The sequence below is a fragment of the Aspergillus pseudoviridinutans genome, assembly GCF_018340605.1.
Source record: "Aspergillus pseudoviridinutans IFM 55266 DNA, scaffold_3, whole genome shotgun sequence".
Classification (NCBI taxonomy): domain Eukaryota; kingdom Fungi; phylum Ascomycota; class Eurotiomycetes; order Eurotiales; family Aspergillaceae; genus Aspergillus; species Aspergillus pseudoviridinutans.
Genome location: NW_025091283.1, coordinates 1,064 through 26,509, shown reverse-complemented (window position 1 = coordinate 26,509; position 25,446 = coordinate 1,064). Strand labels below are relative to the sequence as shown.

At 41.2% G+C, this 25,446-nt stretch overlaps 4 protein-coding genes across 4 annotated transcripts; 1 reads left to right on the top strand and 3 right to left on the bottom strand.

The window, feature by feature from the left end:
* Positions 1-4,632: 4,632 nt before the first annotated feature.
* Positions 4,633-6,137, bottom strand: Asppvi_003778 (uncharacterized protein; the record flags this gene model as incomplete). Its single annotated transcript, XM_043299735.1, has 4 exons — positions 4,633-5,185; positions 5,237-5,435; positions 5,525-5,766; positions 5,857-6,137. The coding sequence occupies 4 exons, from the start codon at positions 6,135-6,137 to the stop codon at positions 4,633-4,635; spliced, it is 1,275 nt and encodes a 424-aa protein (XP_043155670.1).
* An 815-nt stretch (positions 6,138-6,952) lies between these two features.
* Asppvi_003777 (uncharacterized protein) lies at positions 6,953-8,737 on the bottom strand (the record flags this gene model as incomplete). Its single annotated transcript, XM_043299734.1, has 3 exons — positions 6,953-7,481; positions 7,539-8,412; positions 8,566-8,737. The coding sequence occupies 3 exons, from the start codon at positions 8,735-8,737 to the stop codon at positions 6,953-6,955; spliced, it is 1,575 nt and encodes a 524-aa protein (XP_043155669.1).
* Positions 8,738-11,725: 2,988 nt separating this feature from the next.
* Positions 11,726-13,119, bottom strand: Asppvi_003776 (glycine hydroxymethyltransferase shm1; the record flags this gene model as incomplete). Its single annotated transcript, XM_043299733.1, has 2 exons — positions 11,726-12,888; positions 12,966-13,119. The coding sequence occupies 2 exons, from the start codon at positions 13,117-13,119 to the stop codon at positions 11,726-11,728; spliced, it is 1,317 nt and encodes a 438-aa protein (XP_043155668.1).
* Positions 13,120-15,216: 2,097 nt separating this feature from the next.
* Positions 15,217-16,782, top strand: Asppvi_003775 (uncharacterized protein; the record flags this gene model as incomplete). Its single annotated transcript, XM_043299732.1, has 1 exon — positions 15,217-16,782. One exon carries the CDS (start codon positions 15,217-15,219, stop codon positions 16,780-16,782), a length of 1,566 nt encoding a protein of 521 aa, XP_043155667.1.
* Positions 16,783-25,446: the final 8,664 nt, after the last annotated feature.

Here is a 25,446-nt window from a genome sequence, read left to right as displayed (position 1 = left end):
TAACTATACTCTAGAGTAAGATTTAGATACCTTATTCTCTCTAGGGAGATACTACTAGTTCTTATAATTTTTTATAGAACTAGCTCCTCTAAAAAGTTCCCTTACTAAATATAAATATAAATTATTCCTCTCTTACTCTTAAGTTAACTATTATAGGCTCCCTCTAGCACTATTAAGAGTTAAAGAAGCTTATACTAGCTATACTAGAGTAGGGATAGAAAGTAAATACTATTAAAAAATTAAAATAAGCTCTAAAGGTTATTAGGAGTTTAGTAAGTTAAGGGCCTACTAATCTAACTATAATTAAATATTTATCTATAATAGGAGGAGTATAAAACTATAGTAAATATACTCTAAGAGTATATATATATCTTATAATATTTTAGCTATAAGACTAATATAGATAATATACTTAAAAACCTTAATATACTTACCTTTAATTAATAAGAGAATACTACTTAGGCTAACCTAAACTCTTAATATAAGATAGGTTTCTTATAACAGTATCTAAAGGTGCTTACTTTAAATAAGGATAAAGTCTATACTAGTATCAGAGAGTTAGCTAAGTCTATATAAAAGAATACCCTTAAAAAGCCACCTAGGAAGTGTAAATAATTATAAGGTATGGTCTATAATCTAACTATGGTTAGATTAATAAGATTACTAATTAGTTTATATAGTTAATAATAATCAGGGTGGGTCTAGTAAATAGATATTAGAAGAGAGTATAATTTAATATCTATTAATTACCCTTAACTATCTAAGTAATACTGCAAGGCATGTATATATAAGAAAGTTAAAGAAACTCTATAAGGATGGCTAGATCGCTGTTACTAATAATGATAGTAATAAAGGGTAGGTAATTATTAATAAGATTAAGGCCCTTAATCAGGAGCATAGATGCAGTAATAACTTCCTTATTAATATAGAGGAATAACTAGCTACTAATATTATTAGAGGGGATAAAGATAATATTAAAGGGAATAAGAATAATAGTACTAGAACTAGCAGAGATAAAAATAATAGTAATTAATTTAGATACTAATACTAAGTAGTGATTTCTTATAGTTTAGGTGTTTAATATACTTTCCTACCTTGGTATAAATTTCTCTTAGTATATTACTGCCTAATCTAACTATAGTTAGATTCTAACTTCTGTTATCTCTGAAACTAACTATAGTTAGATTTAAACTTTATTATCTCTGAATCTAACTATAGTTAGATTTAAACTTTATTATCTCTAGGTATGCCTTCTTAGCTTTAATCTATATACTATAATATTACTAACTTCTCTATTACCTAAAGTCCCTAACTTTAAAAATATATTATTCCTTATATCTAAGATAAGTCTACCTAAAGGGTTATCTTCTTATTATTCCTTACCTCTAGTATTGCTATGCCAGTAGTCTTTATTTAGTAATAATTTCTTATCTTTAGTAGATGCCTCTATTAACCCTACTATATCTAGTCCTGTACCTATTCTAGATGTCCTTTAGGTCCTCTTAAGATTTAATAGATAAGACTATATTATTAAATTTCCCTCCCTTAAGGAATATAAATTAACTAAAAACCTTAAGTATGTAAAAGATACTTTCTTTTAGTAGTAGAGTAAAATAAAATAGGGGAAGATGCAGGAGGACTTAATTAAGAAGAAAAGAATAAGATAGGGAGGTAAGAAATATTTAATAGCCTAGACTTATTTTAATGAAGTAGCTATATATTTAGAAGGTAAACCTAAAGTCTATTATAAATACTATTATATACTTCTTTATTATCTAGGTTTAGATTATACTAGTACTATAATAATAAAAGTGCATCTAACAAGTTAGAAGTATTTATAGAAAGGTAATAGTCTATCTAGTATAACTAAATAGACTATTACTAAATACTTATTATAGGTAATAGTATATCTTTACTAATCTAACTATAGTTAGATTTACTACTAATCTTATCCCCCCTTTCCTAGGTTAATATACCTACTTTATAATATTTAGAGGAGGTATTCAGAGATTAGGTTATATAGTTTCTAATTATATATTACCTTCCTTTCTGAACTATTAAGTATATTTCTAATTATATATTACCTTCCTTTCTGAACTATTAAGTATATGTAAATACTTAATATAGTTACTAGGCTAGTATTATATCTTAGGATCCTAAACTATAATGAGGTTAAGATATATCTTATAGACCTTACTATAAGTATATATTAAGCACTACTTACTTCTCTTCCACTAGATATAAAGGTATTAATTATACTAGATTACTAGATAAGTCTAGACTAAAAACCTTTTATAGTAATTACTAGCTACTAGATCTCTCTAGATTTCTGCTATTATAAGGTTCTTCTTAGTTTCCTACTAGTCCTTAGTAAATATACTAGGGAAAATCTTACTTTAGTAGTAATAGAAGTTCTAAAGAAGTATAAGTTAAATTAATAGCTTCTTAGGATTACTACTAATAATGCAAAAAATAATTTAATAATATTTATTAGTCTAATAGAGAAGCTAAAGGAGTAACTAGAGTATAGTAATAAAATACTAAATTTCTCTTTTAATCCAGAGTTTTACTAACTACTTAAATCCTAATATTATTTCTCTTATCTTACCTATATAATTTAATTAGCAGTAACTACTTTCCTTAAAAAGCTTTATATCTAGGTAAGTAATAATAACCCTACTATAGAGTGGGATAATAAGGACTATATAATTAGGGAAACTAGCCTCCTAAAGATAATAGAAAAGGTATATTAAATCTAACTATAGTTAGACTTATACTTAGTAGTATATAGGTTTAAAAGCTTATGCACTTTATCCTTATAAGTCTAAAATAAAGAGAATTTTTTTAATAATCTAAGATATAAATAATAGTAATTTATTACTCCTCCTTCTAGATTATAAAATATAGTAGAATTTAATATATCTAATATTAAAGTATGCCCATTAATTACACAAACTAATATATTAATTTATTAGTACTTTTTAAGAGAAGGATATCTCTTCTTTTAGTCTTACCTAAGAAGAATAATAATATATTAAGTACCTCCTTAAGCTTCTTTATAATTTCTATATCTATATAACTACACTCTTAGAACATACTAGAGCTATAGTATATAAAGTCTTTAGTATCTATAATAGTCTCTTTAATTATCTTGAAGATATAATATTATAACTTTAGAATAAGAAATAGCTCTAGAAGTAATAACTATATAATACTCTATATACTATATATATTAAGCTTTAGGAATTCTATAAGCTAACCTATAGTTTCTATAATATTATTTATGCTATTAGTATAATTCTTAATCTATACTAAAAGCTTTTATTCTTTAAAGATACTTCTTAGATAGATAATAACTATAATTAGGTATATAAATATCACATAAAGCTTAGAAAGATTTTTATATATTATAAGGAGAAATATCTATAGGCTAGAGCTTAGTTATCTAGCTAAATATTATTAATTAGCCTGAATTATGCCCTTCAGAAGTTAAAATAATACTGGATTTTACCTTCTAATAAAGGATCTAGCAGTAATGAACTTTCTGAATATCTTAGAGAATATAAGTATCCCTTTCCTTTCCTTATTATCCTTATTTTAATCTAACTATAGTTAGATTACCTTCAATAAGATGACTCCTTTAATATTCTTAACTAGTGGAAAATAAATATATCTTAATTTCTAATACTTACTTTAATTACTTAAGACTTCCTTGCTGTCCCTGTGACTAGTATTAGGCTAGAGAATCTATTTAGTATAGCCTAGGATATCTACCACTACCAACACAGCTGCCTGGCTATTAATATAATATAGGCTATTATACTCTTAATATATACTAATTAATTTATAATTAAGTAGAAATTCTAGTTTTTACTTAATAAGGTTGGCAAGAAAGATATTAATATAGAGAGGGATAATCAGGATAACCAGGATGTTAAGTAGTATATTAGTGATGGTAAAGAAGATCTAGGTAGTTTTAAGGAAGATAATAATATAGATAATATTAATATGCATGTATCGCAGCAAGATATATCTAAGGGAGAGGTATCTAATAGAGATGATAATCACCTACCTATATTACAGACTATTATCTCTTAATTAGTATCTCAGGGATCTTAACCTTGCTATGCACCTTATTAGCTAGGGTATTTCTATTAGCTTATAAATAGGACTTATTAGGTAGATTATCTTTAGTATAATAGAGGAGTTCTGCTTTATAATAGTCTTCCTATAATCTAACCATGGTTAGATTACTTAACCTGTTTTTTAATATGTAATACTTCTGTATTCTCTTTAATTAGATTAGGTAGTTTTACCTAATCTAATAAAATCACAAAGACCATAACCAATAGTTTAAACTAAACTTGAATCAGTTTCACCCTACCTAAACTGAAACCAAAGTGATTTACTAGGCTAGGAACCGAACCCTCACCGCTGCGAGTTCGGTGAGGGTCGGATTTGATTTTAGCGGTTTGGTTATGCAACTCTATCTAAGCCCCTACTATAGAGGTATGTTATAATAATCTAACTATAGTTAGATTATACAAGCTTATGCTTAATAGAAGTATCTCTAGTTAACTAATATCTATAATAATAAGGATATAGATAAGGAGATATAGTAAGCACTATATACTAACTACTAGAATACCTAAAAGGTAAATAGTAATAGTTATAATACAGCAGATTAGACACGATGAAGATCCCATCTGCCCTAATCGGGTTGAGAAAGTTGGCGAGGAACGCACACGCCCAGTAGGACCATCTGGGCTGGGCCACTGCCATGAGTAAGGACGCGAGCGCACAGGGGATGGTGGCCATGATGACGATCCAGTCGGCTCGGACACGGTGCACGCTGAGCCCGACGACGACGTTGGTTAGTGCGCCAGCGATCGGGGCGGGGAGGAAACGGACGGCAGCACCGAGCGGACTGACGTGTTGGACTTCCTGGAAGAAGAAATTCTGGTACTGCTCGAAGGCGTTGAACGCAGCCCAGATGCAGAAGACATTGATACAGATGCATGAGAAGACTTTGTTCTTCCATAGCGAGTTTGGGATCAAGGCCGGGCGATTGAGGCGTTCCTGGCGGCCTACCCAAAGCACAAAAGCGATGAGCAGCACGGCGGCGAGGACGAGGAGAGTGATGTTCTGCGGGAGTCGGATGGCGGATGGACTGCCTGTGAGGGCTCTGTTTTTCTGCTATCAGCGACAAGCTCCCGAGGCTGATGAAGAAACATACGCAAGGGTATAGGATATAATGGCGAGAGCAGCACTTGCCAAAGCCACCCCAACCCAATCTATGTCAGATGCAAGATGCTGCAAGATATTGCTTGCGGCAGGGTCTTTGTATGTCTTCGGGAGCTGCCAGGCACACACAATCAACATGAGGAAGTTCGATATGGCAGCGATGAAGAATCCCCATTTCCAGCCGATAGTGCCTGTGATAACACCCCCAGCACCAGGCCCACCCCAAACCCTACCGGTTGAGCGCCACCCATTGACGCGAATGCAATATTCCGCGACCGACCCGGTAGGAACACCTCATTGATCAGACTCACGGCAGATGGTAGACAGAAGGAGGCCGCCACGCCAGAAAAGGCGCGAAAGACGATCATCTGGGTGCCTGTCCTGGCCAGTCCGCATGCGAGAGTGGACATTCCCTGAAGGAAGCAGCCGAGAAGAAACATCAGCCAGTTCCCTGCCACGTCGGCAACAGATCCGCAGATCAACAGCGTACAGCCGCAGGTGAGCGAGTATACCGTGACCGGCCTGACGATCCACATGAACATTAGTTGTGTTCTATGCTCTTGCAATGATCGATCTACTTTTCCAGGAGGTTGAGTATAAAATCACACATACCAAAGGACCAGATTGGATGGCAATTGCAAATCCGCAGTGATTGCAGGTATGGCCATGGTGACCACGCCGACCAGAAAGGTCGTGATGCCCGTGCTGTAAGTGATGCAACTGATGACTATCGCGGTCCTCTTTTTCGAGACTTTGTTAGCCTCCCGAACCTCCATAGCCATCATTTCTGGAGTGGTCGAAGCTGAGCTGTTGTATTCATGGTCTTCAGCACTGAGGTCCTCTGACCTTCCAGCGGGAACCAGCCCGATTGAAGCAGCTGGTTTGTTGGTCATCCATGCCTTGACACATCATAAGTGCTTTTCCCTCTGAAGAGAAAAGTCTTGGGCGAATGCCGGATATCTTTTTGTATAGTTATACTGTACACACAGAGAAGGACGTGTATTAATGGCTATTTTGCAACTGTATGAGTAAACCCTAAGCTAGAGTGGGCCTACCGCCTAACCCTCTATTAGTCAGATTTTGGATTTTGATTAACTAGACCATTGTTAGGCACATTGCGGAATATTACCGCGTTAAAAACTTTGTTGTTCCTTTGTTTTTTTGATCCTTATCAATAAGCCTAACAATTCGTAAGGCTCCTAGTACTTGGCCTCTACAAGGAAAGCCATAGCTTCAATCAAGTAGATAAATATAGTGCACACAATCAACATTATGGCTTGAATAATCATCGAACACGTAAATCAGGCATATAGCGTCCTCATTCCCTGAAGGACTTTACAGTTCGCGTCGCACCCCTTTGATATCGCTACCTACGACCACTTAATCACCCTGGCCTTCGGAGGCTGTATCTGCATTCCATCCGATGAATAAAGAAAGAGTGAAGAAGCCCAGATAAGTCACGGTCAGAAAGGCCGCGGCGCAGAAGTCGGACTAGATAAGATCTGCCATCTCATTTAGCAGATCTCGCATAGACAACGAACAGTGGCAATCTCTCAGAGAATTCACTGTAGCCGTGTACACTTGAAAATATAGTCTGCCTAGTGATACAACCTGTTTTGGTAATCACAACTCTGTAATATACCTTTAGGCCTGTCCTGGGAGACCTGCACTGTTATTAACTCAGCAGAATTCCATCGGAAAAGTTCGATTATCTTTCGCCATGGGACATATCTGCTTCTCCATGGCCCACTTGCTGATGACCGTTCTGGTAGGTATGGGCCACTGGGTCTACCTGCCTTTTAGCAGCAGGTACAAGGTTCAAATATAATGGAAAGAGGGCCCCGGTGCTAAAGATAGCGACAAGGATGCTGTAGGAGTAGGACACCCCATGGGACGTGGACACTGCATACTGTACAAAAGGCAGAAACGCTCCACCGCCGATAGCTGATGCCAAAAGAGAGGCTGCTGTCTTTGTGTGTTTCCCCATACCACGCAGACAAATGGCAAACAGGGTGCTGAAAGCACCACTCTCAAACAGGTAGATCATCAAACCCATGATTACCGCTGTCAAACCAGACGTCTTCAGACAAAGAGTGGAGAAAATCACCATGCCGGCGTATGCTATCATCAGAGTCCACCGAGGTTTCAGGAACCAGAGGACCAAAGCAGTCAGAAAACGGCCAACAGCAAACACCGTATGACCAACGGTTACATAGTCAAAGGGTGTAAGGTCCGAACTGTGATGAAGAAGATTGAGTTAATCATAGAGGAAAGAGATAGTGATAGCTTCTTACCTGATATTTGACGCCACCACCAGAGACTCAAAGCTCGTTGCTAGAACCTCTTGGCCGGCGACATAGAGGTATAGTGAGCCCACACCCAAAGATAGCGTCAGCCAGATGACAGGAACACCTAGTATTTTGCTCGATCCGTCTCCTCGACAGCGGATTGCGATCTGCTCAAGGTCGTCGTCAGGGGCTTCTGGAATAGGTAGGTAGTACAGCGCTGCAGCTAAAAGTAGGTCGAAAAACGCAATGCTGAGATATGTCCATTGTGAATTGATTAGAGTTGAGACGTTTGTCACATCCTTGAAAAGGACTTTCTCGGAAAGTAGTGGCGAAACAACTGTTGCGATAGCCTGAATGGCCTGTGAGATATTCAAGCGAATTTCGGCGTTGTCCTGTGGCCCGCATAAGGCGATGAAGGAATTGGCAGCGGTTTCTAAGACCCCCAATCCACCACCGATGACGACATTGGAGACAATGAAAGCGGGAAAAGACGAGAGAACGGCAGATGGCCAGAATATCAATGTCCCACAGGCGTAAACAGATAGGCCTGTGATCAGTGTAACCTTATAGCCCCATCCTTTCAAAATCCAGCGACCAAGCGTTACTGGGCTTACGAAGTAGCCACTGAAGTATGCGGCATGGATGCCGAGGGATTGCCAGGTATCGAGTCCGAGAACAGCCTGAAGATGGCCGGTCAAATTACCGAGAAGCCCGTATGAGAAACCCCACAGCCAGAAAATGAGTGTGACCAAGGCTATTGGTGCCAAGGATTCTCTATTATTGAGTTTCAGCATGTTCTTTGGCCCCTTCATCCGTACAAACTCAATCAAAGCGGCGCCGGGCTGGGAGTCCCCTGAGCGGACTCCGCTTAATTCAGGGTCTGTGACAATGAACCATTAGGACGAAGATCTATGTTATGTGCTAAGCAGGATTAAAGACTTTCCTGGAACTCCTTGAGAAGAGCCCAAATGCGACATTCTTCGGCTATCCAAACGTATCTGGACGAAACTATCTGTACTATTATCATCCCCACCCTCATCCGAGGAGACGGGGCGATCACCGCGGGGTCCGGAACCGTTTAGCTGTGCCATGGCGGACAAGCGAATATTCGCGGACGAACCGACGCCAGGTATCTCGTCAGGAGGGGTTTCCGCACCAGTCGTCCTCCCGTGCCTCTTGCCGCTGACGCCGATCATCCGCGGCATGGTGCGAGCAATGAGCGGCTTAAGGAGCGGGACACAACTGCAAATGACAGACATATTGGCCTCCACTACGGACCACATGAATGACAATGCAGCGAAAGCTAGTGTATCAGAAGTTAGCATGACCTGTCGTGACAAGAGGGTAGCATAGATCGTACACGAAATGCTGATCAAAGAGCCGCTATGGATAGGCCCCGACTGAGATGTTAGCTGAGTCTCTGTCAGAGCACGCTGAAGGTACACAATCCGGATCACGTCGACAACTGTCACAAAAAGTCCGAAGCCAAATGTGATTATCAAGATGAATTTCTGCCTCCGCGGCAGGTGCATCTTGGTTAGAATAGGCATCGGGAGGAAGAGGATAGCAATATCAGTGATTATATTCACTGGCGCGCTGGACAAGTAGAGTGTGATCACACTGGTACAGGACGCCGCTGCTGGCAGTGTTGGCTTCAGGACAGAACCCACTGGACGACACTGGAAAATAGTGAGGAAAGTCAAAGCGAGGCCAGATACATTAACTACAAAGAGAGTCAGGTAGTTCCCCAGTCGAAAAAGCTTTTCGCCTCTGGCGAAGGTCAGATAAAACACAAGGATCGATGTCTTTATTGTCATTAAAGCTGGGTTCTAACGGGCATTATCAGCATAGGTCATCTGGGAGTTCATCACAGCTGGGTCTCAGTGTACTCACATAAAGCACGGTGAATATAAAGGTAGCCCGAATGATGCTACGTCGGTTCTCTGGTTTTATGTCGGCTGCGGGAAGTCCGAGGCCCTTTGCTGTTGCGTACAATAAGGAGAATGAGAAGGCAAAATCGATGATCTGTGAAGCGTCAGTCCCCGTTTTGGCCACAGACAAAGACCACAAAGTACCCAGGCCAGAAGGCTCCAGTAATCATACTGCCCAAATTTCTTGACTATCACGATTCTGGAGTAGAAACGAAAGGCAACGAAGGTGGTCGCCAGGACAAAAATAGTAATGGAAACCACCAACACCGCCACTCTTGGATCTTTCGACATGATCAAAGATAGATTTTCGCGATGGCTTCATTGTGCTTACTGGTATAACATGAATGCAGCTTATTTGTATGCACAGATCAATGAATGGTATTATTGAATGTTTAAGATGAACTAGGATCTTTGAAATGCAGGATGATAAGCTAATATACCCCAGCGTATCTCTTAAGTTTAATCAAAAAGCTAGGCCTTAATTTTTTAAGTCCAGTCAAAGCTTACCGCATGATGGCACGTGGCATATTATCCTGAAATATCTGTTTTCTGCAGCTGGTTGTGATCGCTGTGTGTATGACTAACCCAACCTTCTAGGCGCAGATGACGTCAGCACTACGAAAGTCCCCCCCCCCGCCTGTTAATGTAGGATGTTCCTACAGATACAGCGCCCGCCCCCCCCCCCCCCCTCTCCTTCCAACTTTCCGTTTTACACAGCCCTCTAGCTTCAACCTATCATTACCCTAGCAGTGTTCTGACCTGATTCCGGTGAGCCATGGTGAGAAAAGAACCCAACAGGCAGTTCGTGCTAGATCCGCAGGGGATCCTAGTATGCTACAGAACTTAGCCAAAGCTAGAGTTGCATTTGGTCCGAGTTCAGGTGAGTCCAACCCCAGTTGGAACTGAACCGCTGCGATTTTGAGTCTAAATCTTAGAAATCAGAACCAAACCTGATCTGTTCTGATTTGGTGTGAGTTTAACCGTAAAATCCGCCCCTAGGCCTAGATAGGCAGTCACTAACCAACCATGGTTAGATTCAGTTCGGTTCTGTTTTGAATTATATAACCTGAATGATCCACGAGATCCTTCAACAGAATCCAACAGCAAAGACATGGTACAACAAGGAGTCAATGAGTAACATCATGGTCTACAACAAAACAGAATAGGTTAGATGTATGAGCAAAGACACTCTCGCTCTTTGAGCAGTCTGCTATGCCATTATTTATGGCTTTAGGGGGTAGAGCAACCGGGCCGTGGACCTTAAGGAATTTTACACTATTCCAGACATCAGTTATGAGCCTTACAATAAAATGTACGACACACTGCAGGCCATATCAGATAATCTTAAAAATATCCCAGGCTATTGTGTCGACACATACACCATTTCAATTCTGGGCAAACATCTTCAGTCAGCCCTGGGCAAGTACAATAAGCTCCTAAAGCAAGAATACAATGACAAGTTTAAAAAGTACTCCAAGTACACTGAGGATTCTGTATAGTCCCAGATTAATGAGTACATAATGGCCCATGGCAATGACCACTTCACTTATATTACGCAATCATACATTACCTGCTGCGCTGACTGTGGCTGGCAGGGATGTTATAATAGCTGCAAGGGGTCGTGCGGAAAAGGGCAGTCAGGCAACCAAAACAAGACTGTCTTATGCTCTATAACTCACCCTAATACTAGCATTGGATCCCATGGGCCTATAATCTATTAGCAGGTACAGGATGAGAGCGCTTTCCTTAAGGACATAGCTGAGAAGTATGGCGTTAAGCCATCGTTGATCACCTTCCAACCCCCGGCGAGCATCAAGCTCTGAGGGATGCAAGCACGTTGATGACTATGAGTGCAGGTACTGGTGGTTCGGATACCCAGCGGCAAAAGCCGATATATCTATGCCAGACCCTAAAGACTTGATCTCCACAGCGATGAGAAACCTGACTATTATTAGCGACACATTGGCTGATGCAGCAATGGATGCGGCAACACTTCTGTATGTCGGCTCCACAAGCGACGTCGTCACTGCCTCTGAGCTGCCCGTCTTCATGGCCGAGTTCGCGGTCGAGTCAATGGAGTCGTTGATTGATTTGCCACTCTGTGAATCGCAGCAAACCGAAACTATAGCAAAGTAATGAACGCACCGACTCCTTGGAGGATGTTACTGAGGGGGACTTTGAGTTTATTCAGTAGGTGCATCTATGTGGAACCAGAGAAGTATGAATTCTATATCTATACATGTCTAGAAAGAGGCAGCTTTTTTATGACGTAGCAGTAAATCGCTCCACCCAGGCCCGAATCTCTGATCTAAGCTCAGCCACCATATCAAGATTTTCATTCTCTGCCACAAAATTCATGAAACGTTCCAGGCCATTACCATTACCATTACCATTAGACTCGCGCGCGCGGCGGCAGCGGCCGCTGTTGTCAGCAAGAACCATAAGCTCCTTTGTGAGTTCAACAGCGCTGTCGACGAACCTCGCGATCTGGGCGAAGTCCTCGGGCTTGAGCCCCCGCGCCGTCATGACGGGCGAGCCGATGCGCAGGCCGCTCGGCTCCCGCGCGGAGACGTCCCCGGCGAGCACGTTCCTGTTGCTGGCGACGCCGAGGACCTCGAGCACGCGCTCGACGCGCGCGCCGTCGATGCCCTTGGATCGCAGGTCGAGCAGCACGAGATGCGTGTCTGTGCCGCCGGACGCGAGCGCATAGCCTAGCTCCTTAAGGGCGTCGGCGAGCGCGCGCGCGTTCAGAAGGACGAGACGCTGGTATTCTTTGAATTGCGGCGTCAGGGCCTGCTGTAACGCGACGGCGAGGGCCGCGGTCGTGTTGTTGTGAGGTGAGCTCTGATGACCTGGGAAGACGGAGCTGTTGATGGCGTCTTCGACGGTAGTTCCGTTGCCGTTGCCGTTGCCGTTGCCGTTGCCGTTGCCGTTGCGCTTGGCCAGGGATAGGGGTACGCCTTTCCGGTAGAAGATGATGCCGCCTCTGGGACCTCGCAAAAGCTTGGCGGTCGAGCTCGTGACGACGTCGCTGTGCTCAAAGGGCGAGGGGATCAAACCCGCGGCTATGAGCCCGGAGATGTGCGAGATGTCGCTCATGACGAAGGCCGGGCTCCTGGAGGCTATGGCGCGGATCCGCGCGTAGTCGATCAGCCGGCTGTAGGTGGACGTGCCGGCGACTATGAGCTTCGGCTTGTAGTGCGCCGCGAGCGCCTCGAGCCCGTCGTAGTCGATAGTGCCTGTCGAGGCGTCCAGGTGGTAAGGTAGAGTCTCGAAATACTTGGATATGTGGGAGATCTTCTTCCGCCCGCGCGTGTAGCCGTGCGAGAGGTGGCCACCGGAGGCTACGTCTAGACTCATCATGCGGTCATGCACACCGAGGAGGGCGGAGTAGACGTACAGGTTGGCGTTTGAGCATGACATGGCTGCATACATTTATTAGGGAAAAAAATAAATAAAAAAAATCAGATGAGAGTGACATTTTTCGTGGAGAAGCACGCACATTGCACATTAGCGCCCCATTCTTCCGGTCGAAGGTTGAAAGCTTGGAGGACACGAGCTTGGCAGGTCCTCTCGATCTCGTCAATATTCGCCGAACAGCTGTGGTACCTCGCCCCAGGGTAGCCCTCGGAGGATTTATCTAATGTGTCGACCATCAGTTAAGATAGGTATCCCCCTTAATTGCTGGGAAATGTGATCGACTTGCTTTGAAGGACGCTACCCAGGGCTTCCATGACCGCTGGTGACATGACATTCTCGGAGGCGATCAGGTTCAGGCATTGTCTTTGTCTGGTTTCTTCCTTGTTGCAATGTTAGCAACCAGGTGCAACCTTGGAATATTCTCTACGGCAACGTACGCGCTTCAGAAGTCCGAATATGACAGGGTCAGTCTCTTCAAGTGTTTGCGGCCTTGCTGTTGTGCTTTCCCATCGTTTAAGTGTTACTTGACATGGCCTTATAGGTTTATCCCACGCCTTTGATATGAAACTAGGTGTGGAACGGCGCGGAGCCCGCAACAACACCGGCATGATGGATACAATATATTGTAAGCAGCAAAGAGGGAAATGATAGCAGGCAGATCTGTAGTAGTTCTTAGGAGCAGAGCAACACTGTTGCAGATGCCAACAGTGAGGCTTTTAAAGCCGAAAATCCCTATCTCTTCATGTGATCCCCCTCTTCCCCCTCTTAAGGCTCCCTTGGATTACGCCGAATGTGGCGGTCTTGTTTACTGCGCACTTTTCGTCAACAGACTACTTTCTCAGGTCCGCCTCGTTGCATACAGACAGCATTTGCAATAGACTAATATAGGCACTATAGCTTCTGTGGTTTTTGGGAGGGTTTGCCAGCCAATGATGGAAAATCGAACAGGGTTCAAGCGGGGTGGCGCCCGGATAGCTCAGCGATGTGCGCGAGGCTGCGACATAAACAAGCTGAAAAGGGGGCTGCATATTCAGCACGCAAAAAGCCACGGCTCCTACTAATTTTTGGCTTCATTGGACTGCGAATGGCAGGATCATTATGGAGCGGAGTGATCAGAGGGAAGGGGACAATAGTACTGGGTCCCTAAAGCGGGGGACAATGAAATTGGGGCCTTGATAGAAAAATAGCAAAATGTGTTAGAAAAATAATAGTTGCCCTATTTACCATGAATTTCCCAATTAAAAAAAAGACATCAATCCACATCAATATAAATTTCTAGTTGATGGAGTCAATCCATATCATGGGGTTTTGTTAATAGAATGGATAGATTGACAACACTGGTCATAAACTAGACAGAGCTGAATGTGAAGCGACCTTTAGTCCTTTAGTTGGGGTGAACCTGATACAGGAATATTCAGGGATCTTGCAGATACCGCGAGAACCGCGGGAACCACAGGAATTGCGGGATTATCCGTGAGCCTATCAACTACCGATATAGTTAAGCGATGGTTCACCGCAAGAGATAAGCGTTCTGTAACCCATTTCAGGTATATTTTGCATGAGTGTAATAGGCTAGAGCCCAGTCATTGTGATGTTCCTCGGTGGGACCTTCAGTGCCTTATCTCTGCAAGCTCAGACGGTACAAAACTTGGTTCACGCTAGCTTCAAATCTGGCTAGCGGCTACATAACCCTTGCTTATGTAGCATAGTGACAAGTTTGGCTGGCGTTATGGAGGTCCCCTTGGGACCGGAGGGACTACTACTGGACCAGCCGCGTGGGGCTTTTTTGCGTGCTGAATATGCAGCCCCGCTGAGAAGATGCCAAGGGGCGGATCTACGTTATTACATGGGCCAATGAGAATTGCCAAAGGATTCACGGTCAATAAAACCGAAGAAGCAGGATGATATCATTAGAACAACGCAGTGCCTAAGTATGGAGATATCCAACCCGCTAAACACAGAAAGCGCGAAAAAATGTCCTCAGGCGGTTCGAACTTTTTGTTGTTGTTGCCCCTCTTCTGTATCCGTACCCACGGCGTTGTTGTATGGGTGCCTGAGAAGCAAGATGTACGTGCAGATCTGCCAATCTTTTGACGTGTTACAGTGGTACCATGACTATCGCCGGCACCCTGGCTCAAACATCACACCGAGGTGCGATACTAGGACTGGCGGTGTGAGATGAAAGCATACCTAGTGTTGAAGCTGTAGCTTGATGCAAAGTGGAATACACATATACTCCAACCTGGTAACTTGAATCTCATTACCTGTCCTGTCTTGTTGATATTCGGGCCGTCGCCCTCAACTTAGCTATTATACTCCAGCGGTCATCTACCATGCCCAATCTTCCAACTGTTACTCTCGATGGTACGCTTGCTGACTTGTACAAGCGTGCGGGCCCTAACTACAAAGACAAGCGTATAGCGCAGGCGGTGTGTCTCGCGAGCTCGGCGATTCATCTTAGCGAGGATATCCCTCGAAATGTCAAGTATCTCTATCAGGACGGTGCCTTCAATGAGTGCTCGGATGAGGATGGAAGCTTTTGTCTGGGCGCTGCGTGGGAGCGGGAATGGTCCGTAAAGATGAACGCGCTCTCTCCGCAACGCGATGCATTCCTCAGCGGCAACACGCCTGTCGTGATGTTCCACATGGGAGATTCCGATGCACAACGGGCACACGACAAGAGCGAGGTGGAGAGAACCATGTCCGCATTGTCGCCGACGCAACGGCCGGAAATACGCTTCTGTCTAGGGCCAGGGGACATGCCGGTCAAAGAGAAGGATATCGATCTTATTTCCTTCAAGCTGGTGTTTGACGGTCTGGAGGGACACAAGGTCATCATGCCACTGGAGACGGCCTGGTACATCAACACCAAAGAAGCACTCGCTAGATCAGATCTGCCTACGCCGAGATGCGACATAGTCAGAGTAGAGGGCCACGGTAACGTCGCCTGCTGCGAAACATGTCGAAACCACAACAGCTTCATCATCCCAGCGGGCTGCACGGGCACCAGGGGAGCCTGGTTTTCTGAGCAGAGCGCGAAGATATACCAGGCGATATCGTCACACCCGCTACCCTTCGTGTTCAAGAACCAGCAGGCCTACAGCGGCGCAGGGACACACCTCGTGCGCAACGAAGGCGAGCGCCAGAAGCTAATACAATATCTGCGGAACGGGGCCCTGCGCAGACTCCTGTCCTTCGTAAATGAGAGCAACCAACACCTTGGGCCCGCCATGATCCTGCTGACCGAGTTCGTGGCGGACGAGATCGGCAACTACGGGATATCATTTTTCGTGACGGAAGATCCCGACGCGCCCGTCTTCCTCGCCGTCACGGAGCAGATCCTGTTGGAGGGCAAACACTACATCGGCAGCTCGATCCGGTATGACCGTCAAGACGCGCTTAAGAAGAAGTTCGATAGGCTCGTGAAGGATATGGCAAGGTGGTATCGCGGCTACGGCTATGTGGGCCCCGTCGGCGTGGACGTCCTCGAGACGGCTGGCCCGAGCAAGGATGGGCAGCAGCAGCAGGTAGGGAGCCGGATGCAGAACGGAAAGCGCGAGCGGGATATCGGAAATGATGAGCATTCGGTCTTCCATGTGCTTGACCTCAATGCTCGCCCGTCAGGTCAGCTGTGCTTGCCGCTTCTGCGGAGTCACTTTACCTCTCGCGGTCTTCAATGCGCCGCTTCGTTCTTCATGCGGATATTGAAGAGAAGGAATAATTTCATCAGCTTGTTCGAAAAAGAGTTTGAGGAGGGAAGGGTGTGCATCCTGAGCTGGTATGATGATCTCGAGTCCGATGTTAGCTTCGGAAACGTGGTAGTAGGAGCTGAGGATCCCAATGGTCTGGTGGAAGACATGCAAAGGATTCGGGATATATCGGAGGAAGTTATGTTTTGATGAGATGGTGTAAATGTGGGCGTGATAGTGTTTATTTCACGTCCCTGAAAGTCAGGGAGCCCCTGGAATGCTTTATCCCCTTGCGGATACCTCTTGTTGGACCTAGCAATCTTGCTGCCTGCCCTGGCAGATAGGTGACGCACTGCTGTCCAGACAGGTAAATCTGCGGCGAATGGGCATGAGGCGGTGGTGAAGCTCTTACTCGAGACTGGGCAGGTGACCGTGGACTCAAAAGGTCTCAATGGTCGGACACCATCGTCCTGCAGTAATGGGCGTGAGGGGTGGTGAAGGCTTTATTGGGCTCTTCATCGTCGCCATCACCATCGCGGCTACCCCAAAACGCCAAATATGCCACTGCACAGGTGAACCAAACAACCTGGGCGTCCATTGAATTACTTGCTGCCGCTGTTGTTGCCAATGACTTCCATTTTGTATAGACTCCTGAAAGGGAGGAAGTAAAAGTCCAAGTACACTGCATTGGGAGCTGGGTCAGCTGGGCCATCATGGGCAGGACTTTAAAAGAGATTAGCAAATACATCTGAATTTGAACTACAAGGGACTCATCACAGTAATAGATGGTCCGTACTGGGGTCAAATATATCCTCCAGGGATTATTTGGAGATCGAGGGCGAGAGTTGTCAGTCTCTGGCTCGAACCGTGGGAAAGTAGCGGTTCAGAAAAAGGCACTCCGGGCGAAAAAGTATCCTAATCCTCTATAGTAAGAACTAGAATCTGCTTCTATATCCTGTTTACTGTATACGATTAACTTGAAGATTATATACATCTACAAGTCCAAGATGACATATTGTAATAACCAGACGGGCAATGCATGCAAACATCACGCAACGGCTCTTCATAAAAACCCCAGACGCTAGAATTGACTTCCCTTGCGCGATTGCTTTCCGCCCTCGCGTATGAAGTTCCGAGGCAACTTGTTGCTGGATCGCTAGAACATTACATTGACGGTGACTACTGCATTGCGGTGGTGCACATTCGTGTAGGAACTGGCTCCTCTGAATCCACCTTCTGCACAGAACCTTGAGCAATTTGCTGGCGTGAGACCCATTTAGATCCCCTCCAGTTCGTGGACAAAAAGGATCGTTCACTCGCGGGGTTTGTTGGAGGACTAGGGAGTATGTTAGCTGTACGATGTATGAGAGGACGGACGGACCACATATATGTATAATGATGGTGCAGTTTACTGAGGACAGGTCTGCGGTAATCTGTGACATAATTAAATTACCAAAATTGTTAATATTTATGGGCAAATTATTTTCACTTTGGGTATTTTGGGTATTTTGGGTTGTTTGCCAAGAACTTCTAGAGGAGTTGTCTTTTACAGGGGCGGGATGCCTCATACATATACTGTTCCCAATCCCTGCCATAAGGTTCAGCCACCGTGATACTCGACACGGGGGCCGAAAAAGTGAGAACCCAATCCAACCCGCGATTTGGCGAGGTCTAGAGCCAGGCAACGTTCTGTGGAATGAGTTTGTAACGACAGCACAGAATAAACAGTTTAAAAACCCTCAATTGGCTTTGACGTAGATGGTGGATCCGTCTCAGCCCATGAATTGTAGGTGACCATTCAGGTTCTCAATTCGATCACTTAATTCAATGCATTTTCTTTCCCTGTAACCTCCGTCTCGCCTCTGGAGTTCAGCAGAGAGAAGGGTTCCCTCCAGTCGAATATTGTTTGCTGAATATTCGAAGTTCTCACCCTCCCACATAAACCAACCTAAATAATTTTTTCATTCATTAGTACACAAGCTCCTTGGCATTAATTTCTGAAGTTGCATATAGAATAGTATACCGTCCTCATTTCCAATAAAATCGTTAAGGTCTATGGCGGAATCTACCCAGTTACCATCTTCATCCTTCACTGTGGCGACGAGAACGTGTCCGTCTTTAAGATAAAAATTTGAAGCAGAGTCCTGGAATGACATGTTGCAAAATCAGATTCGGAAATAATATAGTAAGGGTTCTTCAGGAAAGATCAAGTATGTCATCAAACACTCTAAGGCAAAAAAGCAGTTAGCGAGGTGTAAACATTCCAAGGAAAAATAACTCAACAGCGTCTCAGTCTCTCATTTTATACCCCGCGGCTTAAAGTTTGGCCATCTTGTAGTTGCCACTTCGCCGGGGTTTGAGTTGGTTATTATTAAATCAGTAGCCTTGCACGGGCACTTCGCATTCACAATCAGGTGCGGGTGTGATGACCACCCCCACAAAAACACTGTTATTCCCTATAACGGTCCTCATGAGGTCAGCTGCAGTCATGAAAACGCCCTCTATACCACCAGATCGATAGTTCTAGACCCATATCAAACTGTTCGGCAGTCTGTCCTCGGAAGACCCGGAAACCATATTAAGATCTAAAACAGTACATTTAAATATTGTCATTTTCCGTTTGCATCGACGAGTTGGTCCTCAACCAGAGCTACTTAGAGATAGTTCCAGTGTCGCTATCTTTGACAGTGTGGATATGATGTATACATCATCTTTCTCAAGCTAACTTAACTAGTAACAGTGTCGTGCGCGGAGTCCATGGGTCCTATACTGATTACAGTTGCCTGCAACCCCTCTGGACTGTAGAAAGGGTGGAGTCAATATTTACTCCTGTCACGTGGCGAACAGCCGGCGAGCCTCCATCGCGGGCCACTGCCTTACTTGGAGAATAGTTTCTCCAAACTCCGCATACATGAAATAGAAATAGGGGGAATGAATAGCTTGGTGAGGACCAAGTGATTCATTCTGATTATTGGAATATATATATTTTACTAAGTAAACCTATATCCTCTTAAAATATAGTAATCATAGTAGTGACTCGCAGCCTAGTTGATGATAACTTACTAGCTAGGAATCCCTTAAGTAGTTAACCTTCTAGTAGCTTATATAGAGTGGTTAAACCCAACCTGGAAACCCGAACCCAACCCAGCCCGAACCCGCCTTGGGCTGGGTTCGGGCCTGGGGGTCCCCAACCCAGGGGTTGGTTGGGTTCTAATTCTTAGAACCCATCTAGGGTTAGGTTCTAAAAACAGGTTTTAATTATATTACCTAGTAATTAGAATACCTTAAGTAAAAATCTGACTTAGGTTAGATTTCACTATTTCTATAGGTATACCTTAAGGTAAATATATATATATATATATAGTGCTAGTATGGTATTAAAATTATATACATACTAACTAGATTAGGTAGGCAGGGAGTTGATTTTTCGGCAGAATATCTAGAACCCGCTGGGTTATGGGTTGGGTTTGGGCCCTAAAAAATTAGAACCCAAACCCAGTGGGTTGGGTTCTAAAGATAGGGGAACCCGGCCCAACCCATGAAAATAACAACCCTAAGCTTATAGTTCAAATTGCTTCCACTGTGGATTGCTAGTTATAATTACTAGGTGATGTACTAATTAATAAAATAGAACTATAGAACCTGAGGGGTTAACAGCTCTATGCCTAATAGTTAAATCAGAGATAGCTATAGGTAATTTAACTCCCTCATTAACTAGAAGCCCCCTTAGTAATATTCCACCTATGGTATAAAGTAGTAGTAAATCAGGTACTATACCCCTAAATACATCTAATCTAATATTAAGCAGTAATGGGCACCCTATAAGCAATTAAAATAATAGGTAGGCACTGCTATCTATCCCTAATAACCCTCTAATAGTGCTACTTAACCAGGCCTTACTTATCTAACTTATATAAAGCCTATAGACAATATTAATCCAGTATAAGGAGGTGTTACGACACCAACACAGCCGTATTAGCACAAGGCAGATGCAACAGGCAGAATCTAAAGGACCATTGATCACCAATCAACCTCAAACTGATCACCCAGAGATCTAGGAAAGCACTTAATCTAGATGAACTCTCCATTATAGAAAAATAGTTCAGTTATACACTACCACACTATATGGATAACCATCACCACCAGTCACCTATATAACTGATCTCTAGTAATAAGTATTTATTATAAAGAATAATTAATAATTATCTAGAGGACACCATTCTCAGCTGCACTATTATATAATTACTACCTTAGGAGATAGATAACTACTAAGTAAAGGAGTATTACCTCTACTCTAAGGAATACTCTATAGATACCCTAGGAGTAGTAAAGGAAGTTATAAATAAGGTTATAACTAAGGAACTATATAAGGACACTTATTTATATTATATCTAGTACTCTTAGTTAGTTCCTCATATTTAATATAAATTATTTACTTAAGTATAAGATCACTAGTCTAATTCATCAGTTACTCTCTTACTATTAAGTATATATACTTAATAGGCCTTACTTCTATCTCTACTATTATTATTCTTATATTACTTTTAGATTATTCTTAACCCTAGGAGGTCATTATATCACTGCACTATTAGGCTACCTAGTTAGTAAGCCTTAGGTAAGTATAGGCTATAAGTCTAGGGACTATAGCACCCTATTCCTAAAGTTATTAATTAGTAGAGAATAGCAGAGACAGATCCCAGGGTGTAATAAATTAAATACTATATAATATAAATTACTTTAGGAAGTTTAATTAACTCTTAATATTAAATATTATAGCAGGAAATGCACTACAGACCCCTACTAGCTTAAATATTAGTTAGGTAGGAATACTATAGCAGCAGACTATAACTATATAACCTCTATAGATATATATCACTAAGGATAAAGTAATAGCTATGCTAAGCTAACTTTAGGAATACATCTATTAATTAGAATAATAGAATAAGAACCTAAATGGTTAACTTGTAGCTAAGTCTATTAAGATTAGACTACCTAAACTATTTAATAGTACTTAAACTAGGTTATAATCATTCCTTATATAACTAGATATATATATCCAGGTTAACAAGGAGAAGCTTATAAATAAAGTAGATAAAGTCCTCTTTACTACTATATACCTCACTAGACTAGCATTTAATTAGTTTAAACCCTTTATTAGGGATTACTAGACCAACACTGTGAAGAAGCAGAATAAGGATACTAAGAAGATATTTACTAGTTATACTAAATTTAAGAAAAGACTTAAAGGAACCTTTAGTAATATTAATAAGGGAAGGAATGCTAAAAGGCAACTATAGTAATTAAGATAAATAGGATCTGTAGGAGATTATGCTTCTAAATTCTAATAGATTATATCCTATTTAGACTAGGATAATAATGCCTATATCTTATAATTTAAGGAAGGACTAAAACCAGAGATCTAGGAAAAGCTAATCTAGATAGAATAACTAGATAGCCTTAGTAAAATAATTAAATAAGTAGTTAAGATTAATAATAAACTATATAATTTTAATATATATAGAAGAGACTAAAGTAACTAGAATAGCTTTAATAATAGGTATACTATAAATTATTAACTAAATAATAGAAGGCTAGCTTAACCATAGAGCTAAGGATATACTAATCCTTATAGGCTATAACTAATAGAGTTAGATGCAACCCAATAGATAGCACTTTCTAATAAAGAAAGAGAATAGTAATAAAAAGAGAAACTATATTTCTAGTATAGGAAGCTAGGATATATATCTAGAGCCTGCAGGTAATAACCCTAGAAGGATAAGTAGGGTAGAAAGAAATAGTTATATATAATAAAGGAACTTAGCACTATAATAAGCAGAGAAGGCTATAATACTACAGGAAATAGAGTTATCATCAGACCTATTAGACTAGGGAAGATTAATAAATAACTTAAGAAACTATACAGGGAGTGTACTACCTTAAGTAATAAAGAAATTAAAATAGAGCTTAAGAAGGAAGCCTCTACTAATTATAAAAGTATAAATAATAATTAGTCTGCTAAGGATTTAAATATCCTTATAGCTACTAATTAGGGATTATTAAATAGTAATAAGAGTAGCTCTAGTAAATAGGAAGATATATCCCTAGAAGGAGTTATTTACTAACTAATAGCACTTATAAAGGAAATTAATTAGACTATTAGTTCTAATAGAGAAAATATTAACTATAAGGAGCTAGATCAAGAGGATTTTCCTATAATAGATTAGGCTACTATTAACTAACCTATTAATCCACTTAATAAAGAGTATAGAACTTAGTAGATGAGCCTTAATCCTAATAAGGAGCAGCCCTATAAGATTCCTAAAATACCCTATAGTTAATCCCCATAAAATAATAATAAGGTGGACTAGTATACTATATAGCTGTAATAGCTAGACAGGAATTAGTTAGCTGAATTAGAAGTATACTAACTAAATAAATAAATCCTTAAGAAGGTGAAATAAGGAGTAATAGAATATATACACTAGAATCTAAAATATTAGACTAAGGTCAAATCTTAGGAATAATATATAACCTACTATAATAAATATATATTATATTATAGAAGGTGCTAAAGATAGAACTAAGAATACTATTAGGAGCTTTAAGAGGTCTTATAAAAAAAGATATAAGGACTAGTTTATAGCTTATATAACTATAATTAGTGCCTATGTAAATATTTTTAAGGATATCTAGAATATAGTAAGATAATATAGATTACTTACTATAGTAATAACTATAGCATCCACTATAATAATAAGTATATAGTAAGGTTTTAGCCAGAGATACTAGAAGTTATAAAATAGAATAATACTTATCTATACTAGAAGCTTAAATACTCTTACAGAGGATATAGGAAATATCTAGAATATAACTTAATATATTAGATAGTATGCTTTGAGGAATAATGCATTATATATTATAAAGGGAAACTATAAGGAGGATATTTCCTAGAATAGCTATAAGGAACTAGGGCACTAAGATAGGGGACCCTATACCTTATAGTAATAATAGTATAATATAGTAAGCATCTAAAGTTAGATATATATATCCTAACCTAATACTACGGTGTCTGTGTACCCAGGGGAATACTCCTATAAATCCTAGGGTTATCTCAGAGGGGATACTCAGGGTAACCCAGTACCCCCTCTTATCTTTATCAAAACTTAATATTTTTGAATGATTCAAAATGATTTATAATTCTAACTAGCTAGTCTATTAGATTCTAATACTAGATTCTAGATTATTCCCTAGTAAGGTGGTCGAACTAGGGGGCAGGGGTCAGGTTAAAACTTTTGGTTGGGGTCTGCCAAGACCACTATCTGCGGGAAGCCTATACCCTTTTAGGCCACTATCTGGTATAGATTAGTGCCTGGGGCATCTATTAGTCTAGTAGGGCCTGAGAATTCAGGCAGATACTAGGAGAATAATTAATTCTTTATATTTACTAAGGGTCTAGTATTAGATCACTAATTAAAATTATTTTTAGTGAATAGTAGGGACTTTTAGCTATAGAATGATAATAGTCTAATTAGGTAAGCATAGTTCCTGATTTTTTAAAAATTCTTAAAAGATACTTTGAAATTTATTACCTGCTAACTAATTATAATTATTTTTAGTAAATAGACCTAATTTCTACTAGTCTAATGATATATAGCATGCTTAGTAATATTAAATCTAGAATTTTTAAAAATTCATAGAAGTGAATATTTCGTGGATTTTATATAGTAGAGATGGATATTAGAGAGGGGTCATACTAGGGGCCTAGCTAGCTAGATAGTAATTAGATCTAGTTAGTACTACTAATCTAGTAGGGGTAGTAGATATATATACAATTTAGTCTACTAGAGAAAGGTAAGGTATAAGAGAAATATATATATTTAGAAAGTAAGAGAGAGGTAAGAGAAATCTAGAGAGTAGGCCTAGGCTAGATGATTTGATTTGACTAGGCTAAGTAATTTGATCTGGCTAGGCTAGTTAATTTGATATGGGTAGGCTAGGTGATTCGGCCTGGCTAGGCTAGTCAATTTGATATGGGTAGGCTAGTTGATTTGATCTGACTAGGCTAGGTGATTCGGCAGGGCTAGGCTAGTTGATTCAATATAGGTAGGCTAGGTGATTCGGCTTTGAGAGGTCCCTAACCAGGGTGACTAGGCTTGGTAATTCAGCATGGCTAGGCTAGTTGATTCGGCTTGACTAGGCCAGGTGATTTGATCTAACTAGGCTAGTTAATTCACCTAGTGAATATATATATTAATATTATCTAGATCTAGGGTAGCCTTCTAATAGTAGATATATATATATATATAATAAAGATAAAAAAATATATATATAACTTAGGCTAGTCTAGTAATTCTAGAATCTTCTAGAACTATCTAGGCTTAGTAACCATAGCTAGCTGAATGAGAAATAGCAAATCTATAGAATAAAACAGCCCCTAGCACCATCTCTGTATCTAGCTCCCATCTCTTTAAAATAATATTCACCCTATTAGCTGCCTGAGGTAGTAAGCTAGGGTCTAGGCAGGCAAGGGGGTCATTCACTAGAACCTCCCTATATTCACTAACTAGGAGCCAGAATACCCTAATTAGATTAGAAGAGAAGCAGTCCTTTCCATCTAGGGTTAGGAGAGGCCCCCTACAAACCCTAGTAGGTAATAGACACCTGAAACAGCAAGTATCTGCCTTAGGCTGCCCATAGAGATGCCTTAGCTTGCCTGCTAGATCTAGATATTCCTTCCAGTAAGAGCATTCACTAGTGCCATGGGCACATGACCTCATTCTTGCTGCCTGATCATTCAGGTRTTCATCTTCTAGATCATTAGTTAGTCTAGATTCAATAGATCAATAGAATCAATAGAATTAATTGATCAATAGA